The following is a 27,385-nucleotide window of genomic DNA, read 5'->3' on the forward strand; positions in this document are numbered from 1 at the left end:
AAAATTATTATGGAAGACATTATTATTGAATCTTCGGGATGTTCCCTATCTTTTAAAAAGAAATTTTTAAAGAGTATAGAATTACAATTCTTTATTTGCTTATCTTTTCAAAACTACAATAATAAATTTTAAAGTTTCAGAATAACAAATCTCCGGGGATTTCCCTATCTTTTCAAAACTATTTTTTTAAACGTACAGATTTACGAATCTCCGAGAATTTCCCTATCGGTTGATTAGGTTGCTGTAGTAAAATGTATACAAACGTACTGAAATTTTTTTGATGGTAACACAAATAAAAGATACATTGTGTTATCGAATTTATTTTAAGTAAAATATAATTTCCTGTAAAAAATTTAACCTTCACTGACATTATTGAAGAAAACCATTATTTCATTAAAACGAAATTGAAATATAAGTTTTAATGGAATTAATTAATACCAAAATTAAATTATTCGTCCAATCAATATAGTGCTCAATCTACTTTATATTCAGAATCGATTTGGTTCGAATTCAAATTATGCGCTCTGCAGATTGATTAACTTAATATTAATAGTATTAACCATTACTGATTAAAAATTACAGTCTCGTAGGAGACTTACATCAGACAGTGCGCCATTCCAAGATTTATAGACTATAAATTATAGTCCTTATATAGATTTATAGTAATAATCTATGTATTTGTTTTCATCAATCAGTAACAATTGAAAAGATATTTTTTATGACTCCTCGATGCTGTCGTTTTCTAATATTTTATTCTCAGCATTCTTCTCTAGTATTCTTTTACTGTATAAGTATTCCGTGGATATCATATTTATAAGTATCATATGTATAATATGTATACTAAGTATCATATGTATAAGTATTCCGTGGATATCATATTTAGTCCTTCGACTCTGATTTTTGTTTGTGTCTGGGTATGAAATTCAAAAAATAGAAAAAGGAGAAGAATATATGTAAATCCTTAAACTAATTTTTAGAAACCAAATTCAGACTTTTGCTTTAATCTGTGCCTTCTAAGAATTGCAAGGCAAAACAGACGTTGATAAAGATGTTATTAGAGACATGGGGAATCTAAAATTGCATTCCATAACATATCTCCTCAACTAAGCAAAATTTTTTGGCATTTATTACTTCTGTTCCAGCTATAGCCATTTATGATATATTGCATGTTTATGTTTTTTTATTTCTTCTAGATGATCATTCCACCAGTAATTTTTGACAATTTGTTCTTTCTTAAAGTACCAAAAATTAATACATTTAAGAAGCAGATTACCTTACAAAATAAGAATTTCAATCGAAATAAGTGTCGTAAATATATTAATACTTGTAAAACATAGGAAGCAAAACTGCTGTCTAAATTTCTGTTTATAATAATCCATTTCATGTACTAAAATTGCAATTGTTTCAAATATAAATTGTTCCATTACCCCGCAATGCCGTTAAGCATTAATATCCTCCTTGCATGCACACCGCTTTTAAGCCGAACACTTAGCTTCCTTCTTCTTTAGTATTGTGCACTAATTTAATTCTCTATTTCTATCGTTAAAAGTCTCAATGTGGCTGCATAAAGCAGAATTTAGCTTGCAGTCGCGTAATTTCCTCTTCAGACTCGACATTCTTGTCTAAAGAGACGAAAAGCAGATAATATACTCTAGCGCTTTCTTAACAGAATCCTCAAATGCAAGCTGTTTACCATTTATGTCTGCACATTAAGATTTCCTTTACCTTTTAGACAGTTAATAGTGTGTTGCGTTATTAGGAATCCGAATTGAGAACAAGCTTGCGGTTTTGTAGTGAAAATAATATACCTACGAAATTCCACTCGCTCCAGGTATTTGTCTTATATTATTTATATTATCATAATTGTCATAATAACATTGCTGTAGTATTAAAATCGTCTGGAAAATAATTCAAACCAATAAGGATAAATATTTGTTTATAGTATACTAGCTGCCCGCCACGGCTTCGCACGTGTGGGTGGTGCGGTTAATAAAAAAAAATTAAACATAATCGTCCAATTAGAAATAAAATTAAATTAAAACACAAAAATTTGATCATACATAGGTAGTCCATTTTAATACCTTGTATTGTACAGAAAAAAAAAAAAAAAATTACACCGGATGATACAATGGATATTTCAGAAAGCCATAAATGGAGAACAGCTCCCAAAGGAATGGACGGCGGCATATATGACATCTATATTTAAGAAAGGAGATAGAAAACGATGCGAAAACTACAGAGGAATAAGCGTAATATCATCAATAGGAAGATTATATGGGAAGATACTGCGAGAAAAGATAGAGCAAGCGATAAAAGGCAAAATCGGGGAGGATCAGGCAGGCTTCACGGCAGGAAGATCATGCATAGACCACATATACACACTGGAACAACTGTTGGAAAAGAAAAAAGCAAAAAATAGAGATATACACTTGGCATTTGTGGATCTGAGGAAGGCGTATGACTCTGTACCAAGGTCAGAACTATGGGAGGCAATGTACAAATTAGAAATACAGACGGAACTCATAGAAGCTACAAAAGCTCTGTATAAAGAAAATAAAGTGTCCATTAAAATGGGAACAAGAATCATAGGAGACTTCACCACAACAAAAGGGCTCCTGCAGGGTTGTTCCACATCTCCAACCCTATTCAAAATATACTTAGAGAAAGCCTTGACTACATGGAAAAGAAAATGCGAAGGCATGGGAGTACCGGTACGGAACGAATACCTATATACGTTAAGTTTTGCAGACGATCAAGTAGTGATTGCACAAGACCAAGACGACCTCAGCTACATGATGAAGAAACTACAAGAAGAATATACCAAGGCTGGCCTAGATATTAACTTCGCGAAAACAGAGTACCTATCTACAAGTGAAGAAGACATAGAAGATCTACAGATTGATGACAACGTAACAATCAAAGGAAAGGATAAATTTAAATACCTGGGGTTTATAATCACGAAAAAGGCAACAACAGAGGAAGAAATTACACAAAGATTAGGACAAACAAGAACAGCAATCCGACAACTTAACTCAGTATGGTGGGATAGACACCTAAATATGAAGACAAAAACGCAGATTTATAAAACATTAGTGCGAAGTATTATGACATATGGGGCCGAAAATTGGATCATAAACAAGAAAAACAGCAGTAAGATAATAGCAACAGAGATGGAATGCCTGCGAAGATGCTGCAGAGTAACAAGAATGGATAGGAGAAGTAATGACGAAATAAAGCAAAGAACATCAATAGAAACAGACATACTAACATATATAGAACAAAAAAGACTAAAGTGGTATGGACATGTAAGAAGAGCTAGCGACAGCAGATGGATAAAGAGAATAACCGAATGGAGCCCCATAGGAAGGAGGAAAAGAGGACGACCCCGAAAATCCTGGAGGAACGAAGTAGACGACGCCATGAGTAAGAGAGGACTAAACGATGGAGAATGGAACAACAGAGAGAGATGGAAACGGTTGAGCGAGGGAAGGCAGTGAATACTGTAGAATCCCTAAATATATATATTGTACAGTATTTTTAGTTTTTCTGTATGGAGAGAAAACAAATAGCGCCGATGGTTTGCAAATCTCAAGCAAGCTGTACAACTACCACAATTTGCACTGGAAACTTAAAAATTAGTCAGTTTTCAGTTTTGCGTTAGTGGTATTCTTGAAATAAACACATCACCGCCTTTGAACTTTCCTATGTTTCTAGTAGCTTCAATCAAATTATCAATTGTGGCAGTATGCACGTATAGTTCGTCCCAAACCCTTCTTTCAGTGCGTCATAGTTGATCGAATTCTCTCTAACACATTAAGCTAGAAGTGACAGAAAAAAAACGTGGGTCTGTGATTATTATACATAGAACTTAGAAAATTATTTATCGTAAAGCTAATTCTACTTACGGATGTATAATTGGTTGGAGTTTAGAATACGCTAAATAGATATCCAATCAATGATGCGCATAAATATAATTTGACGCAGATTGTCTCGATCGTGACAGTACTTTCACAATGTCAACTGCTAAAATGATAATTGTCATTCCATGTTAGTATTATCAGACATTTTACAGTGAAAATTTAATTTTGTATTTATTGTCATAAAAATATTTTAAATATGCCGAGATATATCGAGAAAGAACAAAGTCTAATATTAAAATTATTAAATCATTTTCAATTAGAAAAACGGAGATTACGATCCTGCAACTGTCAAATTTAACTAAAATGTCATGCAATAATTCTCGACATTCTTAAAATCCTATATGACGTCAAAATTAGTGACGCACTGAAAGAAGGGTTTGGGACAGACTGTATGCTTTGTTAAATATCTCGGCTAAATCATATTGAGTTATCCTGTCTGCTGTCAATAAGTATCTGTCAAATACCACGCGACCAGTGCTAACCGGTAAAGTATCTCCCGACGTTCATTGCGACAATATAGTACAGTTTTTGCCATTTTATTAAATAAGAGATTAAAACATCGATGCGCACAATTACCCGACGCGCACCATTAGCCGACTCTTCCCTACATAGATATTGTGTCCATAGATACATAGTATAGATACAAGTGTCCAGAAAAATATCGACAAAACAAAGCATTTTCTAGTAATAGAGTCATATTGATAATTGTAGATACATTTTGTCATACTCTCATTTGCATATTGTGTGTCCGCACAAAGGCTGTACTGCTAATTGATACACAATTTTTGCACAATTCTTGCTAACAATTTTTAAGGACGCGTTTTTAGGTAGTTCTTACAGTCTTAGTACAAAGTGAATATCAATGAAACATCCATACAACGACAGCTCAAATCAAAAATTAGTTATATTTATTGTTTATAATTTAAACTAGAACTAAACGTTGCCAACACAGGTGCAAGCCAAGTTTCTTGTGTATGAGTGATAAGCTGTAACGGTTTTTCTAGAACCTGTTTCTAGAAAAATCGTATACAGGGATAAATAAGTCGTTCTTCGGATGAGAAGCCTAAAGTACATTCATTTAGCAAATTCCCATCAGTAAATATGAGCACGTGTTGATATTCACCATCTCATTCGTTAAGAGGCTATTAAATATAATTTATTACCTTAAGCCAGCCAGATTCTCATGTTACAGATCCCAACTTGCCAGCATTTTAAATTCAAATTGTATCGTGTTGATTTTTAAGTTAATATATTGTGTTATATTTATGTTATTAGTTATTGTTAAGTTATTTACTGGTCGTGTTATTTTTTTAGAGTTTAGTTTAATTGTGATATAATGATTAAATTTCAAGAAATTCTTACACTAACAGTTTCAAAAGTAAATATTTTTAAAAATCATATGATACATAGGTCGTACATCAGTACGACCCTGTTTGGCTTACACGTGGTTCTATTGACGATTGGGAATTTGTAAAATGAATAGGGTTTAATAAACTTCATCAACTCATAGCTTAGTAGTCCATTCATCAGCTATTTGATTTCTAAAAACTAGACTAACAAGCTGAATTTTGCCGAGAATGTCAATTTTGGAAGCCCAAAAAAGATCCTCTACCTACTCCTACCCCCGGGCTTCACCCTGAAAATTGGATACAAGAGCTGCACTATTCACCTCAAAAATGCATTGATTTTTACTCTGAAGAACCAAATCAGAATTTTTACCATCGAATTGATACACATTTAATTTAAAAAATTGATTATGCGCGCGTAACTGACATTCAAAATCGCCGGTCGCTTCAAGCGTTATCTCTGAGAGAACATTTTTGTTCAAAATTATCTTAGCTACATTTCTTGTTTGTAACATTTTTTTTGTACAGCGTATAAATTACTGATAAACCGATGTATTCCGGTTTCACCTCTACGAAAGAGGTTTTAGGCCTGGGGGTAGGAGTAGCAAACTTTTTTGCATCTTTTTTGAGATACCAAAATTGACATTCTCAGATAAATTTAGCTTGTTCATATAATTTTTGGAGGTTCCGTGGCATTTTGACGACTATAGTATAGAATAAAGATAAAAACTACAAAGTTATTGCTTAAAATAAAACGTAATTGAAAATCAGCGGCGTTACAAAAGCATATTGGTTTCACTGCCTCTCCTTAAACCTGTTCATGTCGAACAGAATTCTCCTTCAAGCTTTTTAATTACACTAAAATATTCTTTCCACTTATCAATTCATTGCACTATATCTGAGTCACTGTCTGCTATTTTATACTTTGACTTTCCATCCGAAATTTTTATGGTTAGCTGCCTTTTCATTTTTTAATTCCTTTATTCGGCAATATGTCTATTTATCAAAATTAATCCAGATTGCAGCATTCTATGTTTACAGCTTCATGTTATAATTTATCGAATAGGAATCAAATTTGCAAAGTTTTTTTAGTGCGATTACCACATGTAGATAAACTATTATTACGTTTATTCACTCGTGTCTAATTGATTATGACAGCATTAGACATTAACATGCGCCATATGTTGATCAGTTCATGACACACCAAACATTGCGTTACTACCGAATTTCGCGATAATGCAAATCCCGTGTTCCTGCTTATTTTTCGTACATCACTGCACGAACATAATACCGTACGGCATAACTTTCCTATTATTGCACTATAATTCTGGTATAAATTTCGACTATTAAAGCCGTTCACTCAAATTCAAATGAGTACATATTATCTATTAAGTTACTTGTGCAAAGTTTTCATTGTTCAGTGTTCGAGATTAAACTTTAATATGACCCAATGATCCATAAAGACAAAATTACTTACATTAGGTTTCTTTGAAAATATGGTGCAACTTCAGTAACAAGAAAACTTTGAGAGTATTAATCCACTGAAAATAGTGCAAATGAGCAGTAGTTCATTACAGTTTATAAAGGTTCATTAATTCTTTGATAATTACCATCCATTGCGTCTTTCATTTATTATACGTTCGATTAATAAGAAAATGTAGATACAGTAAACTCTCTCTTAACGGACATCTCTCATCGCCGGACACCTCCTCTATACGGACGGTTTTTAAAACAAAAATCATTTGGAGATATATGAACCTGTAACTCCTTTCAACGGACAACATTTTTTTCCAAATATTTCCTTAACCCGGCAGTTTAAATATCTATCATTCATATTAATACCGGAAATAATTGTTTTCTCATTGGGATACTAATAACTGCTTATGATAAAAATGATAAAAATATAAAGTTTATATGTATATGTATACAGAGAGAGAAATAATCCTTTAAGATAAGGACGACTCAGCGATTTCCCACGGGTCTTATACATATCTGGATGATAATTAAAAATTTATCCGCCTATACAAATATTTATCAACAAAATAAAAACATTCTAAATATTCTAAAAAAAAGTTTTAAACGTATATACGTATATATAGTGACTTGGTTTGGGTGGACGTTGGCGTGGGGGTTAGCGTAAGGATTGGCGCGGAGATTGGTGCGGGAGTTGGCGCGAACATTTCTGACATTAGGATTTCGATTGGCGGGTGGTGGAGCAGATGATATTTTCTTTATGAGCGGTCTCCATATCGAATGTAACCGTATGCCGTCATTTCCTTTATTGAGACAATTTGCCTTTTTTGGATTTCTATGGCTTCTCGGGTAATTTTTGGTTTATAGAAGCGGATGGAGGCTACGGCTCTGGAGTTTTCAAAATCAATTTTGTGACTTATATGAAGATAGTATTAACCTAGAGCTGAAATTGAATCGGAATTGGGAACAGAAATGGAATGTTCATAAATCCTATTTTAGATTCTATGATTTGTTTGGCCTATATAGGATCGGGGGCAGTCTACACAAGAAATTTCATAAATTCCGTGTTGTTGAGATGGAAGTTTTTGTTGGGGAAGAAAATCTTGTTTTTATTCCTCTTTATTTAAAAGTTTTGTCGATTTTGTCAGTGACACCTTTGATGTAAGAAAGAAAAGCTTTCGTATGATGAGGGCCTCTGTCTTTGGGTTGAGATTGAGTGGGAGATTTATGTCTGTGGATGCTTCTATTGATGTGATTTTCGCGTTAACCGTTTTGGATGAGGACTTCTTTTTAACTAGAGAGCTCAGCGGTTCTACTTGCATTATCGCAAAGGCGTATTGATCTTGAGACAAGGGTATTAATGACTGAAATAATCTGTGAAGGTGGATGATGAAAGTTGGCATGCAAGTAACGACGGTATGGGTGGGTTTTCGATAAACAGAGTGATGTAAACCTTGGGATTGGTTTTTCTTTATGATAACGTCGAGAAACGGTAGGGATGAATCAGTTTCCACCTCCATCGTAAACTGCATACTAGGATGTATACCATTCAGATGCATCATACAATAAGGGATTACGTGCTTTGATTTCAAAAATCCAGAGACTAATAATAGTGAATGCAGGTGGAGAAAACGGTTTTGTAAAGAATGCTTGTTTGAAATTCCAATCAAACACAAAATCAGGGAACTGTCACAGTAAAATAAATTATGAAAATTATAATAAATTACTTCATTACCTAAATGCTTTCCAATCTTCTTCTACTATACCTAGTATACTAGTTGTTAACAACGCTTGGCAACTCACGTCAAAATATTTGATTTTGATAATTGCACTTGGACCAAGACTTTCAAAGATATCAAAATGAATGTTTTTATATTTTCGTCTATAAATTCGAAATATTTTTATAAAATATTATAAAATTGGTACGCCACCGGTTTTGCAACTAAAAATTTTGAACTTGGATTTCGGAAAGCATGAACTTTCTTTACAATTTATACTAAAAAAAATATATATACTTACTACATTCGGTTTCATCGGATCCATCTATACAATCTACAGTCATATCACAGCGATAATGTGGCGGAATGCAATACGTCCTATTCCAGCTGTATTGACGACACGTAATCTGCCCTGGTTCGCATTCCGGCGGAGCTGAAAACAAGGAAAATAAATGAGAAAAACATTGTGTATATCAGAGCTTATTACTATACGAAAACTTGGGGATATATTGCTTTTCCTTTGATTTTTTCTTTTATTTTGTGAATACATGAATAGGATTTTAGCTTTGTTTTGGTTTCAGAAATATTATTTCTTTGAAGTATTTAAAATAAGGGAAATATTTTTAGATATTAATATAGATTTCTTAAAAATTTTAAACTACACTCGCGATCATAAAATCCGGGTCACCTTGAAAATCACCGATATTTCATTTTTAACGAGCTTTATCGTAAATAATAATAACACAAATACAAACTAATGCATGTTTCTGAGAATTGTTGCGGTTTCCTTTGTAACAAAGAATTCCAATAGTTCCGATTTCGCGGTAAAGTGCACACTTCCCAAAATGAACGCTACCTGTAACTCCACTTGTTTTAAATGTCTCGTTTGTACTTCGACTTTCTGTTCAAATGCAACGGACAAACGTTTATTATTGCCACCATTAGTGTTTATTAGTGCCATTATTAGTGTTTATTTTTTGACAAAAATGCCTTTGACTGTTGTTGAAACGGTACAAATTGTTGCACTTGTGAAAGACGGTCACACTCAACGGCAAGTCGCAAGAACTGTTGGCGTAAGCCTTTCTACGGTTCAACGAGTGCTTCAACGCTTTCAGGAGGCAAGTTTGCTAACCAGGCGACCTGGCTCTGGACGAAGAAGAACGACCAAGGCACTAGATGACCGTTTCCTTGTGTTTCAGGCTTTACGAAACCGGACCTCAACTGCGGTTATGCATCAAAATCGTCTAGAGGAAGTATGAAATCGCAATTTTAGTGTTGCAACAGTCAGAAGAAGACTTCGTTCTTCTTGACTATCTTCTCGGGTAATGGCTAGAGGACCACCACTTCGCCGGGTGCCTCGAGTTGCACGACTAGCTTTTGCTCGACAATACGCGCATTGGGGAATTAACGATTGTAGCAAAATGTTATTCTCAGATGAATCCCGCTTCTGCCTAACTGGATCCGATGGACGTGTAAGAGTTTGGAGGAGAACCGGTGAACGATTTTCACAAGCTTGCATTGCTCCAAGAATGCCATTTGGTGGAGGCTCGGTCATGGCTTGGGGAGGTATATCTTCCGACTTCCACACAGAATTACCCTTCATCGAAAATGGGTCCCTAACTGCACGAAGGTACATTACGGAGATTCCGGAAGAACATGTTATGCCCAACATGGCAGGGCTTGGAGAAAACGCCGTTTTTATGCAGGACAACGTGCGACCGCACGTTGCCAGGATTAGTGTGTAATACTTGGACGAAGTTGGAATTAAGATTGTACCCTGGCCAGCTAGGTCTCCGGACCTGAATCCCATCGAACATCTCTGGGATGATTTGAAAAAACGTATTCAAACCCATACACCTCCTCCTAACAACGCACAGGAGCTTAAGGATCTGTTAGTGAGAGAGTGGAATAACATACCATAACATGTAATCCGGAGAAAAATTGAGAGTTTGTCCCGTCGGCGTCGTCTGCAAGAGGTTATTAGAGCAAGGGGAGGCAATACACGATATCGGCGGGCGAACTTTCGACACCAAATTGTCTTTGTACCTGGGGTAATCGAAGGGTCAAATTTTATTATAGGAAATTTCGACACCGCGGCGTAAAGCAGGTAGGTAGGTAATTAGCGGCGATGGACATTTGCACCCAAGCAGGACAAGCGGGTTTTCCCAATATTTATTGTCACGGCGGGGGGCGTGGCACTTGTGTACTTGTGACTAAATTATTTCAGTTGTAATTTATTTCTTGTTTGACGTTGACTTGTGCACGTATACGGATATTTAAAAAATGAGTTTGATAAAAAGTTCCCGTGGCCGAGATTTATTAGTGGTGGAGCATCATTCGTTCTCGAAACAGAAAGTGTTAAAAAGCGGCGAGATATTTTGGCGCTGCATCCAAAGAAACACTAAGTGTTCCGCAAAAGTGTTTACAATAGGCTGTGAGGACCTCACCATCACAAGAAGTGATTTGGTACATAATCATGAAGCCGATCCAAAAAAGCTTGAAGTAAAGATGGTAACCAATGCATGTAAAAGAAAAGCCCAAGAGGACATATCGGAAAAACCTGCCAAAATTACAAGAACTGCTGTTGCTGAGTGTGATGCCGATTTGCTGACGGTTCCTGACATAGCTAGCATAAGAAAGAACATTTACAACTGTCGTCGTAAACTGTTACCAGGTCCGTTACCAAGAAGCATATCAGAAGTCCATAACGCGGTTAGTAATTATTCTCCTAAAACCTGTCACTGTGCTTTATTGTATATGTGGCCCAATGCAAAAATTAGTGGATGCCGTTTTCACTTACACCAAAACTGGTTTAAAAAAATTCAATCTTTGGGTTTGGTACAAGAATATAAGGATACAAATTCAGAAATTGGAAAATGGTTAAGGCATACGTTTGGTTTAACTTATTTAAATCCAGCAGAAGTTGAAGAATGCTTTCTTTATGATTTAATGTCATATAAACCTATAAACGCAACACTTGATATATATGCAGATTATTTACTGGAAAATTACATTTTCGATAGCGCTCTATTTCCACCACACATATGGTCTAATCAGAATCCGTCTATTGCGAGGACCACAAATGCCTGTGAATCCTTTCATTCGAGATTTAATTCTTCTTTTTATTCAACACATCCTTCTATTTTTATTTTTATTGAAAAGTTAAAAGAATTTCAAGTAGACACTTATGTCAAAATAAATAGTTTACATATACCAGCAAAAATCAAAGATACTGTTAAGGCTAAATTGGCATTTTTGGAGAAAATGATGGATAAACTACGATCCCAACAAATACGTAGGTTAGATTTTATAAAAGCTGTATCTTATCATTCCTATAATAGCAAATAAATCATTGTATACAAGTATATTACCGGTAAAATGTACAAAAATTAGGTACTATATAGTTGTATTATATTTAGATATTATTACAGTTATAAAGAAATAAAATGCACATTACTTTTATTAAAATAAATAAATTAATTAATTATGGTATTTTATTTATGTCGCAGCTATACTTATTTGGTGTCGAATATACCTGTAAGATAAAAACGGGAATTGGGGCTGGTGTCGAAAATTGCCATTAAATTTTAGTCGCTACCTGCTTAGTGTCGAAATTTCCTACGCCCCACGATATTGGTCATTGAAATTTCACTGATTTTTTACCACGTTCTGTATTTTCCATTTTTTTTTCGTATGTCTGTTTTATCAACAATTTGATTTGTTTTCTGTTTTTTTCAATAAAAACAATAAAAAACCATTTTTTTTCTTTCAAAACAAACATTGATGACAAATAAAAAATAAATTAGCCAAAAAAAGGTTATTACTGCACCAGAGGTAAAAATATTTAAGAAACTTGAAATTTTCAAGATGACCCGGATTTTATGATCGCGAGTGTATTTTAGTTATACCGGGTGTGCCAAAAGAAGCGGGACGGTCGAATATTTCGCGAAATTAACATCGGGCCCAAAAATTAAAAACACATGTTCAATATTTTTCAAAAATCTATCGAATGACACCAAACACTGGCAACTTTAAAATCTCGTCGCATTAGGGAGTTGTTCTGGGGGTCATGTTTGGTTTCATTAGATAAATTTTTAAAAAATAATAAACACGTGTTCTTTGGTTTTACATTGAACAGTGTATTTATCGAAATAGACCGTTTCCATAATTTTCATAGAGTATGAGGATAAATTGGTTTTTCCGATTATAACGCCATTTATTAACAATTCGAAAAAATGTCTCGAATAAAAGTTACGTATTTTTGCATAAGGGATACAAATCTGAAAAAATAGGGTTCCTATTTAAGATTTCAAAAATCTATTGTAATTCTTTTCATGTTATCAAATAGCATGTGTAAGAACTTTCACTGTAATCTGTCTCTTTCACAGATTTTCTGTGTATTTGTCTTATTTGTTAAGTTGTCGCATTAGTTTATAAGCTACATCTTGTCTTTCATGTATACCATTTTTAATTTTTGTTATAAGCTTTACACATATGATTCTTTATATGTTTTTCTTACGCTAGCTTTTACTTTATTGCACATTTCTACATACTTTAGTCTTCTTTCTTGTGTGTTGTTTTGGAGAGTATTTAAATATGTCCGTTGTTTTTCTTTTATTGCAGTTTCTATTTCTGTATTCCATATTCTTAGGCTACTCTTCTTTTTTTATCTTTTTCTTTTTTCCTAGTGCTTCCATTGCTGCATTTCTAATGCATTTTTTATGTTGAACCATTCTTAACTTATATGTTTTCTAAGATGTTGTTGCAGTTTTTGTTGATATAATGCTATCTTGTTGCAAGAGATACACTTTAAAAACCTCGTCACTTGGGTTCGTAATATTTGTTGCTTGTTTTCTCCATCAGATCATCGGCGTCTAATGACCTGCGGCTGTCTAGAATATACTCGACTAAGTAGGAGTCCGTTCGAGATTCCAAAATCGTACGTTCTGATGTCAGGAGAGGTCTACGTTCCGCTTCGATAGAATTCCCGAACAACGAAACAAATATACAGAGAAATTAAAATTGTACAGAGTTAGTCGATAAAATAAATTTGTAGAGTTAAATAAACGATGTTATAGATTAATTTTGTTCTTAGTGTTAGTGTAAGAATACTGACAATAAATTAAAATAAACAGTACATTGGTGTCACAAGAGTGAGATATTTAAATAAATTCTCTAAAAAATGGCTATGAGATTCTGCCAGTTAAAAGCGACCGATTTACGACATGAACTGGAAGATGAAGAACTAAATTCTGTTGGGAAAAAGGCCCAATTGTCCCAACGCCTGAAGAGGCTTTTGATCCAGAATCGTACGTATTTGAGGACAGGAATGCTGCTGTGATTTCGTCGATTACATCGTTAAAAAATAAAGTTTCTTGTGATATTTCGTTTGTTATTGTTTCCAAAGATTTTAGGGACCTGGTTTATGTAGAAAATAAAGTTTCTAAGGATATTTCTTCTCCGGAAAGCAAAGTTTCTGCATCACATCTCTTTGGAAACCTCTAAGGTCACTTCGGAGATGTTTTCTCTTGACGATAAACTATCTTCGTTGGATAACAAGAAACGGCGACAGCAGACAGAAAGTTAGATCAATTACAGTAGAGACCCAAGACGACGAGACAAAATAGAAATTGGAGCCACAGACGACATTTGAAGGGAGCCGGAAAATCGTCATGGAAGAACTACATGGAATAGTTCGCATCAGCGACAATGAAGAGAATAGATGGTCCAAATAAGAAAAGGCTGTAAACCTGACTATTGATCTTAGAGGAGATGCCTTGGATGTGCTTCAGACACCTTAAGAAGAGATCAAACACGCCATATCCTTACGAACACTTGGAGTAAGTCTACCATTCACAATAAGATAAATTAAAACAAGTGTTAGAATACTTTAAATAAATTAAAATAAACAGTACAATAGGCTAAATTTTGAGATGATTAAGAAGTGATCCGAGTTAATGTCGTTCCCTCTTTGAATTCTCACGTGTTTTAGTAATGATTTTCGTGTTTTATTTAGTCTTGTAAAATAACTCTGATTTAAACACAATTTACACTACTATTAAATCTATAACCGACTATATATTAATTACCGTAAATAACTATTTATTTATAATTTTCCATGGATAATGCAATGGTTATTTCTACAAATATTTGTTGTATGTCTGACGAATTAAATTATATACATTATTTAAGCCGTAAGATAATAACTATTTTTGAATAAAGTTACGTAAACAATTATATAAACATAATTTTAAATTGAATTTTCGGTAATTTTATACAATATCAAAAAAATGTAATTTGAAAAGTTAATTTATGTTAACAGGATATATAAAAAATTATACATTACATTGACGATTATTATTACCGATAATTTGCATTATACACTTTTTTTTTCTATATATATTTAATAATGTCACTGAAGCATTTAACTAGGATGTTTGCACACCTACAAATAATGAACGATGAAAGACTATTAACAAGCATACGAAGTAGGATGTAAAGGAAATATATAGTAGATCGAGAGTAATCAAAGGCAGTAAAATAAAAAACTTAAAATTAAATAAAAGTAGAAAAGTAATGGAAATAAAATATCTTGGAATTACACGTCTAGCCATGTAGACATTGAAAAGAAGTAAGAGATCAAGTATATATAATATATAATAACGGATTTATTACGGCTGTCGCCGCTTCTCCGCCCCCAATTTCCATCTTTTTCTGTCATATGCAGTTGCCTCTTCTAAGTCTCTTGCCGCCATTGCTTCATCAATATCGTTGCGCCAACTTCTCCGTGGTCGTCCTCTCTTTCTTCTTTCAGGAGGGATCCATTCCATTACTCTTCTAGGCCATCTGTACTCTGGCATTCTTTTAACATGTCCGAACCAGATTAATTGTTTTCTTTCTATGTCATCATTGATATTTCGCTCCATTTTCATTTCGTTTCTTATTTGTTCGTTTCTAACTATCTCCAGTTTCGATCTACCGCAGCTTCATCTCAGATAATCCATTTCTGTCGTCATAAGTTTGTTTCTATTAGCTTTGGTGACGTCCCATATTTTCGAACCGTAAAGTGTAATACTTTGGACTATACTACCGTAAATGTGTTTTTTGGTTTCTCGTCGAATTGTTTTTTGCCAGAGAAGAGAGTTTAAGGCACGGGTCGCTGCTCTGCCCTTGTTTATTCTTTTCCTGGATTTCATCTGCACTATTTCCCTTCTTGTTGAAAATGACCCCCAAATATTTGCAGGATTGCACGCCTTTGATTTTGTCGTCTTCCAAGACTAGATCACATATTTCATCTGTTCCCACTGAGAGATATTCACATTTTATCATATTCATGTTTAGAGATCAAGTACAAAGAGAAAATAGATTAGCAGGATGCCTTAATAACACTATATGGTGACACCGGCATATTGACACTGAGATGAAGTCAAGAATTTATAAAGCCAGTGTACGACCAATAATGATATATGCCTCAGAAACAAGACCTGGTACAGCCACAACGCAAAGGATACTGGAAACGGCAGAGATGAGAGTATGTACTGACAAGAATTACAGGAAATACGCTCAGAGATCGAAAGAGCAGTGAAGACACTAAAAGAAAATGTAAAGTACAGTGTATAAACGAATGGACACTAAACACAAAAAAAGAATAAAATAACCACAAACGCAAAATGTAGAAGAGATAAATCTCTAATCGGTAGAACTATCGGACAACCGCTCAAAAGTATAGTGACAAACTTCCATAGAGGTATCAATTCACCAATGAACAAGCAAAATTGCTTATAAAAAAGAAGTCTTCTTATTTGGAGGGCTAATTCTTGACTTGTATATATCTTTTGAATTTCTCTTAAGGAGTTGAGAGAGTATTACAAGAGTTTTAAAATTACACTGTCTAGATATGGAGACCTGGACAAAGAAGTGAGAGACCAAGTACAAAAAGCAAATAGACTGTCAAGATGCCTCAATAACACTATATGACGAAACAGACACATTAACACTGAGATGAAGTCAAGAATTTATAAAGCCAGTGTAAGACCAATAATGACATATGCCTCAGAAACAAGACCCGACACAACACAACGCAAAGGCTACTGGAAACTGCAGAAATGAGAGTACTGAGGAGAATTACAGGAATTACGCTGAGAGATCGCTGTGTATAAATAAATGGACACAAAATTGAAAAAAAAGAATGGAATAACCACATAAGCAGAATGGAGGAGACCCGTGTCGTCAAAATCGTAAGAGATAAGTCACCAATCGGCAGAAGTATCGGACGACCGCGCAAAAGATGGAGTGACAACCTTCCATAGAGGTATTAATCTGCCAATGAACAAGCAGGATTGCTTATAAAGAGGAAGAAGAAGAAGAAAAAGAAAATTTAAGTGCTTGAAGTATACCATACATTTATGACCTATCGATACACTACTGTAACCGGAAAGTTTGTATTGGAATGATGTTATAGTAGTTACAACTGCAGCTTGAGTAGCCGTTACAAGTTCGATTTACAGCACTCAAAAAAAAAAATTACAATCCCCGCTGTGAATGAGATAAAAACCATAGGTATGTATGAAAACTGCAATTCTATTAATTAAATATACTATTAATTAAATTATAAAGTATAAAAATAGTTTTTTCAACTTTTTTAACTCAAAATCATTTAATATGACAAAAGGAGGTTAACCTTTATTTCCAATTAATAATTTAATTACTATCGGTGTCCCCGGATGAAGATTCGTCGACACCTAATTTAATAATCAGCTGTTCTAACTGGTACGCTATAATAAAATCTAGTTTCAACATCTTGGATGTAATGCCATCTACATGGTTGACGGCATTTTTCCAGGAATTCGATGTAACATTATTCAATGCTTCATTGAAAAGTACTTTTATGTCAGTTAATTTATGTGTCGCATTTTTTTGCAAGAGGGAGGAAGGAAGATTATATGGAAAGATACTGCGAGAAAAGATAGAGCAAGCGATAAAAGGCAAAATCGGGGAGGATCAGGCAGGCTTCACGGCAGGAAGATCATGCATATACCACATATACACACTGGAACAACTGTTGGAAAAGAAAAAAGCAAAAAATAGAGATACACATTTGGCATTTGTGGACCTGAGAAAGGCGTATGACTCTGTACCAAGGTCAGAACTATGGGAAGCAATGTAAAAATTACAAATACAGACGGAACTTACAAAAGCTCTGTATAAAGAAAATAAAGTGTCCATTAAAATGGAAACAAGAATCATAGGAGACTTCACCACAACAAAAGGGATCCTGAGAAAGCCTTAACTACATGGAAAAGAAAATGCGAAGGCATGGGAGTACGACCTCAGCTACATGATGACGAAATTACAAGAAGAATATACCAAGGCTGGCCTAGATATTAACCTCGCGAATACAGAGTACCTATCTACAAGTGAAGAAGACATAGAAGATCTACAGATTGATGACAACGTAACAATAAAAGGAAAGGATAAATTCAAATACTTGGGGTTTATAATCACGAAAAAGGCAACAACAGAGGAAGAAATTACACAAAGATTAGGACAAACAAGAACAGCAATTCGACAACTTAACTCAGTATGGTGGGATAGACACCTAAATATGAAGACAAAAACACAGATTTATAAAACATTAATGCGAAGTATTATGACATATGGGACTGAAAATTGGATCATAAATAAAAAAACTGCAGTTAGTTAGTAGCAACAGAGATGGAATGGCTGCGAAGATGCTGCAGAGTAACAAGAATGGATAGGAGAAGTAATGACGAAATAATGCAAAGAACATCAATGGAAACAGACATACTAACATATATAGAACAAAAAAGACTAAAGTGGTATGGACATGTAAAAAGAACTAGCGACAGCAGATGGATAAAGAGAATAACCGAATGGAGCCCCATACGAAGGAGGAAAAGAGGACGACCCCGAAAATCCTGAAGGAACGAAGTAGACGACGCCGAAACGATGGAGAATGGGAACAGAGAGAGGGAAACGGTTGAGCGAGGGAAGGCAGTGAATACTGTAGAATCCCTGAAAATATTTATATATATATATATATATATATATATATACATATATATATATATAATATATATATATATATATATATATATATATATATATATATATATATATATATATATATTGCAACCTCACCCTTTACTTGTGCCCATATTAGCTCAATGGCGTTTAACTCACAGTGTTAAGGTGGCAATCTAAGCACACATCTAAATGACGAATTAACTCATTCTTTAACTCCTCAGATGCTTTTTTATATGAATTTAAAATTACACATCTTTCTTTAACAGTAAATTTTCTTTTTGTTTTGTTCTTTTCTTGGAGGCAAAAGTGCATTTCCATTTATATTTAGAACAACTTTATTTCTAACGAGCCGAAATTCTAACACAACCTGGTTTAATTTAATTACAGTGTGTAAATGGCTTCTCAGGTTCGATTTCGGCCAATTACAACGAAGACACTCAGTGATCACGCGCCCTTGAGATTCTATCTATTGGACAGCCGGACTATAGACTCGTATCCGGATGCATCTGTATAAAGTATATCTGTATATAATCTCTGTATTTATCCAATACGGAAAATACTAACAAATTTAATAATAATTGTGATGTTATTTCTTTAATATAACTTGTTACGGAGGTATCAAATAAAATTATTTTCAGAATCCATGATTGAATTAATTTATTATCTTAAACTTAAGGAAGACTAACATTTAAAGGTGCTAACTATTGTACTCTATAGTAAAATGGAGGAGTAGCTCTTTTTTTCTTTAATACATATGGTTATATATAAATTTTCCCTGGTATAAGGGGTAACTTAACATTCCACGTTCCAATCTTTAGTTTGTGATTGTTATTTCATTCCACTTTCGGGTGGTGTGTGGTAAGCTTAGTGAGAATTTTTAGCACCCCATAACTACTTAAGGTATGCCATGGAATAGAAGCACTTGGTTTTAGAGATTTTGTCAGCTGTTTCTTGCCTTAAACACCACAGTTAACCGATTAAATCACTATCTGAATGTTATTTGTCTGTATGTGTATAGTTCGCAGCTTATTTAGGAGTAATTATTCTATAGCCTTGGGTCAATAAGGACACAGTATACCATCTTGTACATCATATCACTTAGTTTTATTTGAAAATAAAAAAACTTAAAATAAAAATTGTATTAAAAGTACCACCATGATTGCAGATATGAACTCGATGATCAGTTTCAAAAAGTCGGTCACAACGATAAGAAATATCTCACCCCAGTTAACTGACGTGATCATTAGATCTGTTTGTTATTGCACAGTCCTCGAATGACACAAAATTGTTTACTACAAACTTCCCGTTTTGCAATTAAAATAGGTGTTTGAAAATATCATATTTAAAATCGTTGTCGCTAGAAAAATCGATTTAAAAACCGAGATCAAAATAGACTCCTATGGAAAATGTCCAATTCAAAACAGATCCCGCCTGGACTACACAGACTGCTGCATTTTATTTTATGATTAATAAATTAGCAGATTAAAATGCCATTAAGTAAAGGAATTCGCTTAAAGAAGAATAAATTAAATAATTTTGAATATTATGAACGGTTAAACACTTTGCAGAGCCTTGTTTGTATCTATCACCATTCCACATAAGCATTCATTTTGATAAAGATGTAGATTTATGGGCATACAAATCATAGTTTACGGACCGTGATATAAATCACATAGACAAATTCACAATCGATCCACTGCTTAAAATCAATTCGGTGTACATTAAGGATAAGAAAAGGAAAAAAAGAGAAATGGTTTTCTTTTAAGATGCAATCAATATAACTATATGAACATCCTGAACGATTGTGCCTGTAGTAGACGAATAAAGGATTAAATTGCTTTTTACAAGAGGGTCGACTCGAAGGAATTGAACAAATGAAAATAGTTTCACGGAAGACATCATTGTTAATGGTATACGAGGACAAAGAAAAGATTACAAATCATATGAATTTATCATAAAATCTGACTGTGTTATTGCTTCTTTCCAAAGACATTTTTGTAGACTATAATAGGAGAAATTGCAAGAAATTTCAAACAGGTGTTATCATGGTACACAGGCACTTTTATAAATGAAGACAACGATAGCTCAGCTGAAATCAAAATAAGAATAGAAAAAGCCAGATCCATATTCACTAAAATGAAGAGAGTGTTCTGCGGAAGAGATTTGAGCCTTGAAATGAAACTTCGCCTGATGAGATGTTACGTACTTTCTGTGCTGTTCTACGGAATGGAGTCATGAACGTTGAAAAAGATTGATACCAAAAAATTAGAGGCATTTGAACTGTGGATGTATCGCAGAATCCTGAGAATATCATGGACCGAGAGAGTCACAAATGTCGAGGTCTTGAGAAGAATGAATAAAGAAAAGGAAGTCATATTTACGATCAAAAAATGAAAACTGCAATACTTGGGACACATTACAAGAGGCGAAAGATATGAACTGCTTCGAATAATTATGCAAGGGAAAATAGCAGGAAAAAGGTCCATAGGAAGAAGACGAAACTCCTGGCTAAAGAATCTACGGGAATGGTATAGCTGTAGCAACAACGAATTGTTTCGGTCAGCAGTTTCGAAAATACGTATAGCCCTGATGATCGCCAACCTTCGGAACGAAGATGGCACTTGAAGAAGAAGTTATCATGGTCTATCAAAGTACTTAGCTAACAAACGCCTGTCTCAAAAAACTCGTATAATGCTGTATAGAACACTGATAGTCCCCGTTCTCACATATGGATCAGAGGCATGGATGCATGATTTTTTGAAAGAAAGGTGCTACGCAAGATATTCGGAGCGGTCTGTGAGAACGGAATATGGAGGCGTAGATATAATTTTGAACTGCAGAATATCTACAAGCATACGTTTGGTGGTAAAGATATTACCACTATAATTAAGCGAAACCGCCTGCAGTGAGCAGCACATGTAGCCCAGGCCCCTAAATTGAACATGATAGAAAAGATTCTAACAGCGCAACCCGTGGGAATGAGAAGACGGGGTAGACCAAAGCTGAGGTGGATGGACGGGGTAACACAAGAAGCCGAGAAGATCGGAGTCGGCAACTGGAAAATGCAAGCAAGGGACAGAACAGAATGGCGTAGAAAGCTTGAGAAGGTCGATGCCCTCTAAGGACTGTAGCACCAAGATGATGATGATGATGATGAATAAGAGAAACAACTTCTGAAATTTTTTTTCAATTATGCTAGTCATTAAGAAAGTCCTTAAGAAAACCACCAGAATTTAAAAAGACCAATTATGCAAAAACCTATAAGAAATAAACAAGGAAATGATTATTAAACATTAATACGAGTTGATTAAAGTACATAGGCCTTGATTTGTTAAGTATTCAATTGACCATATTATTAAAAGTTTTGAACATAGGGTCTTACTACTGTCACCGATTGAACTGGTTTGAACTGCACTTGAAAATTTCGTCGGCGCAAGAAATTTCCGCTTCAAATTAAATCTTCTTCTTCTTCTTCTTCGTCTAGCCATTCACGTCCACATCTGAACATAAGCCTCTTCAAGTCTTCCTTTCCATTGTTTTTTATTGTACGCTACTTGTAGCCAATTTTTCCCGGCAGTCCTTTTCAGATCATCTGCCCATCTCATAGGAGGTCTGCCTCTGGGTCTTTTGTGTTGGTATGGTCTCCAGGTTAAAATTGATCTGTGCCATTTGTTTAGATCGCTCCTAGCTACATGTCCAGCGTATTCCCATTTCAATTTTAATGATTTTTGCACCACATCGGTGACTTTGGTTTTCTGTCTTATCCATGTGTTTGTTTTCTTGTCCTTAAGTGATATACCTAGCATTGCTCTTTCCATCGCGTGTTGAGTGACTCTAAGTATATTCATATTCTTTTTTGTGATTGTTCATATTTGTGCCGCATAAGTTAATATCGGAATAATGCATGCATCAAAAACTTTAGATCTAAGATGTAATTGAATTTGTTGATTTCTGAGTATATAGTTCAGTTAACCGAATGCTGCCCAAGCTAACTTTCTTCTTCTTTTTATTTCTTCAGTTTAAATTTCCCTATTAAGTATTATTTTTTGTCCTAAGTATATATTGTTATGATTGTTTATTTTGACTTTAATCTTAGTTTATTGAGCCAATAAAAATAATATAACTTATTTGTTATCAAAAGTAAAATAAACTCCTTATATTACCTGTGTTCGATGGATTTAAAGATTTTCTAGTTGTCTTTTATCGGGATAGAGAAGAAAGATAAGAATAAAAAAATGTTATCTTATCAATCAGCATACAAGAAAATAAATCAAATTTTTATAATAATAAGATTTTAAATCTACATACATTTATATTAAGTGAAAACCAATTTTACTTAAATTTTTCTTTACTTGAAACAAGAAACAACAAAAACTTTAAACTTTTGATTAGCCTAACAAAAACTCAGTTCTTAAATTTGAATGCTAATGACCATGATGTCAAACCGATCCTTCACAGATATAAAATTCAATTGTGCAAAACACTTACAGCTTATTTTCTTATTGAGTTGTATGTTGGCACAGACCCAGAAAAGTCCAGTCTCCTCAACGATGTGATCTCTCCTCTTTGGCACCTTGGCTCCTTCCTAAGGTCTCTGCAAACCTCCTGCAGACTACACAAAAACACCGGATTCACTTCTTCAAAAACTCAGCTACTTATTTATGACACAAGGACCTCCTTTTGTCAACTTGATGCCGTAAAACTACTTTCACATATACTTCACAAAATGCCCACGGTAGATACAAGGACCTCTTTTAATCTACTTGTTATCTCCTTCTGCAAAACTATTCACTTCTTTTCACAATGCCGGTATCCAAACTCACGAACCACACTCTATCTTGAGACAAACGACTGTTTCCTTCGATGACCAAATTATAACTGACCTCTCCCGGTTCTCATGATCGGCTCACAAATTCCCATTTAAAAACGACCGTCCAATCAAAAGCTCAAATTGTGTTTACCATGATTTTGGAAAAGCCTAATTTCGGTTTCAGAGAAAAACTAAATAGCTTACTTTAAAATTGGTTTTGTCAATACACAATTTATACATATTTCAAAAGATTATAATATGGTCATTTAATACTCGATTATACAAACAATGAAAAGATTAACTTACAGGTAAAATGTCTTCTAGTTCTAAACAAAGGTTTTTTAATAATTTTGTTTGAAACGGAAAAAGGTCGTTTGCCAAACAAATTTCCATTCTTATCTACACTAAATCTTATCTTAAATTACTATATACATTTTGTTTATAATGATATCTTAAAATTTTATTCCGATGGATCTTTTTATTTATTTTTTTTCTTGGTTGGGCAAGAAGAAGTATGACAATATATTCTTCAACTTTTTCTATAACTTTATCGTTTATTATTGTCGCGGTGTCTTTGGAGTGCATGACTTTTGTTTTGTTTAAATTCATTTTCAGTCCTATTTTAGAAGATTCGGTATGTAGTTCTAAAAGCATGGTTTGCATTTCTTGTAGGTCAGTAGCTTCAAATTAAATACGTTATGGAAATATCTGATGAGATTTTTGATACATTTTCTGTTAAAAACAGCAGTAAGATAGTAGCAACAGAGATGGAATGCCTGCGAAGATGCTGCAGAGTAACAAGAATGGATAGGAGAAGTAATGACGAAATAAAGCAAAGAACATCAATAGAAACAGACGTACTAATATATATAGAACAAAAAAGACTAAAGTGGTATGGACATGTAAGAAGAACTAGCGACAGCAGATGGATAAAGAGAAATGGAACGAATGGAGCCCCATAGGAAGCAGGATAAAGAAGACGACCCCGAAAATCCTGGTGAAACGAAGTAGACAACGCCATGAGTAAGAGAGGCCTAAATGATGGAGAATGGGACAACAGAGAGAGATGGAAACGGTTGAGCGAGGGTAGGCAGTGAATACTGTAGAATCCCTAAATATATATCCTGTTAAAGAATGAAAAAGAAATGTGATACGTTTGTGTCAGGAGACCTTTACTTAATGCAGCAAGCAGTGATTCTTGTGAAGATATTCATACTTCGGATAGATTATGCAGCAACCAAGTCTAACAATTTTTCGGTTTGAAGTAAGGTTTTAATTTTTTATGCCTCGTGTATTCTACAATTTTTAATTTAAAATCAACAACAACCTTTGCGTAAATATTGTCTAAACAATAATATTCAATATGAATTTACAGCACAACTAAATTTTTGAAGCGACAAATCCTCATTTGGAACAAGGATGATAAAAGTAAAAGTAAAACTATTTATCTCATGAAACTTTATTTTCAATTTGCGCGCTGATGACCAGCTACTTCTCTCTTGTCGTATTGTACGTGTATGTAAAACTTAGAGAGTAATGGCAATATGAATATTAAGAATATGATTAGACCAAAATTAAATAAGTGAACTCCATTTGTTATAAAGATGACAAATTGGAGATTTATGGTTTGTGAGGGAGAGGGGGCAATCACCCTCCTTGGATCCGCCTATGATGTAAGACCACTAATGAGTTAGGAAAATATTTTATGGATGGAGGAATTATTAGAACCACACATCGGAATTTATATAAAAAAATTTAATATATCGACGAAAATCGAAAGTGTTTTAATTACACCTACTTTTCTCCTTTATTAATGAAAGCCTACATAAAATATTATAATACAATATCATTTTCATACAGAACAATAAACTATATCTGACATAACCATCACGTACGAATTACGACCTATGGAATTTTTTTCGTTTCAGTTGACTTGACACGAGTTACTGTGTTGTTTATTACAGAAATTATTAGGTAGATGTATCAACCAGCATCTCGTAAATATCAGCAATTTACTACAATAATTGGGTTTGGCGAATACATTTAGTTTTTAAATATCTTCGCGCATTATATAATATCGCTAGAATGCCTCGATATTATGAACTACAATATTAGATACGCTAATGCTACGCGGGACTTTAATCTGTGACCAATGTATAGCATTTACTAGCTGTATACGGCTTTACACGTGATAAAATTTAAGTTGATATGCCTTTCCATTTAAAAATTTCTAATGATTATGTAACATTAAATCTCAGCTCCCTCTTGACAATTTCATCTCTAATATATCTTTTACGAATAATCTACAAATTATAAAATACGCTCTTATTACACTTAAAGCGTCAAGGTAACAAAAAGACATTGTCCGATGACTAAAAGCAGAAAGCGGATAACGGGTAGATACTTTTCTACGATCCCGGTAGAGAATAGGCCTACTTCAGGGAAACGACCCTACACACGCGAGCCACGCTTGAGTATCAATTCCTTACTGAGAGAAATCATGTCCCATTCCTTTATCCTTCCATGGACCGGCTTGAAAGTGGACTACAACAATTATGACTGAAGCAGTTTGAATGATTGTGGTACTGAGATACGGAAGGCAATGGAATAACCACCCCATCATATTTCCCAAAAATCTGTAGCATTAGAAAATTCTGTTTTAATTCACGTATTTAAAATTCCATCCTGTACACGTCTTTCAAATATTGGAACGAAAGTTGCTTATAAACATTCGATTTCATCTCAAAACTTCGGCGAAGAACACTTTAGTGTTCTTGGAATGGAATAAAAAGCCCAATAATTATTTTATTCAGTCCAAATTGCGTCTAAAAGGAACCGATCGAGCTGTTCGAGTTAAAGTGAGAATCCATGCGTGAGAAATGAATTAATTCCCGAATTAGATCTAGAGGGGGTCAAGTCTATTTGCCTAAGACATACTGGCTTTTTAGATGTTTTAAAATATCTTTATTTTTGGAGATCAATTGTATCTTTGGGCAATAGTGTTAGTCACAGTATGCAGTAAACGAAATATTACGAGGTAAATTAAAATATGTAGAGGCCCAGCAACGAGAAGTAAAGATTAAGTTAGTACAAATTTGCAGTGGGTATAGTTTAACAAGCCCATAAGTCACTGTGTAAGTTGTGTTCCTTTTTTATATATCCTGCAATAGCAGATTCAATAATTATGCTAAATATTTCAATAATGGCGATGAAAGGTTAAATACCTGTTATCATTTATATTTTTCTTTATTATTTCATGTACATAGTGTCAGTGTAGAATTACTGTGTTTTTAAATGGTGTATATCCCATTAATTTTTTTTTGCATGTTTTTATAACCATTTTTTCTATACACAACACTATATTTGCAGCTAAATTTTAAATTTTCATTTTTTTAATAGTCTTTCTTGTTGAGATCATCTTTAACACAAATATTTTTATCAGGTCCCCTACACCCTCAGGGTCCCCACAAATATCATAAATTAATATGTCCCTGTTAAATCAACAGAGTATTTTCGATTTCTCCAAAAATCTTCTTTTCGTTTGGACCATTTATTGCTCACAGGTTTGCTGAACAAGATAAGTGTGATTGTTTCCTGTTATTTGGCTGTATATGTATTTTGGTTATTGTTTCTTATCAATTGTTTATATATGTATTTTGGTTTTAAGAGTTTTCTTTGTCACTCGCAGAAAAGACAAACTGGCGTCCTTTTTGCCAAATTGTTTATTATTTTTTTCTTAGCTTTATTCATTTAATATTTTTGGCTTAGCTCTAGCAGCTATCACCATAATTTTTTTCTTTTTCTTTCGTTTAATTTTATTTTTGTTTGTGTACTACTGAAATAGAAAATCACGGATATCGAAATGAAACCAAAGACCTCTTCCGGAAAGTGAAAATTCTTGCGAGAGAATTTAAACCCAAGAACTATGCAATAGAGGACAAACATGGTATTATCATAAGTGATATCGACAGAGTGTTGGAAACATGGAAAAACTATTGTTCAGAGCTCTACAGGGAAGAACACGTAAATCTAGGCCACACTTCAGCCCTCGAAAACATCGCATACAACCCT

At 34.1% G+C, this 27,385-nt stretch overlaps 1 protein-coding gene across 2 annotated transcripts in view; it reads right to left on the reverse strand.

Moving 5' to 3' along the window:
* mgl (low-density lipoprotein receptor-related protein megalin) overlaps positions 1-27,385 on the reverse strand; it is a 452,951-nt gene that overhangs the window by 68,238 nt on the left and 357,328 nt on the right. For both annotated transcript variants that reach the window (XM_072522342.1, XM_072522341.1), the window contains exon 3: positions 8,759-8,890. In XM_072522342.1, coding sequence (XP_072378443.1) covers positions 8,759-8,890 — 132 coding nt within the window. The remainder of the gene's footprint in view (positions 1-8,758; positions 8,891-27,385) is intronic.

The sequence above is a fragment of the Diabrotica undecimpunctata genome, chromosome 2, assembly GCF_040954645.1.
Source record: "Diabrotica undecimpunctata isolate CICGRU chromosome 2, icDiaUnde3, whole genome shotgun sequence".
Lineage (NCBI taxonomy): Eukaryota > Metazoa > Arthropoda > Insecta > Coleoptera > Chrysomelidae > Diabrotica > Diabrotica undecimpunctata.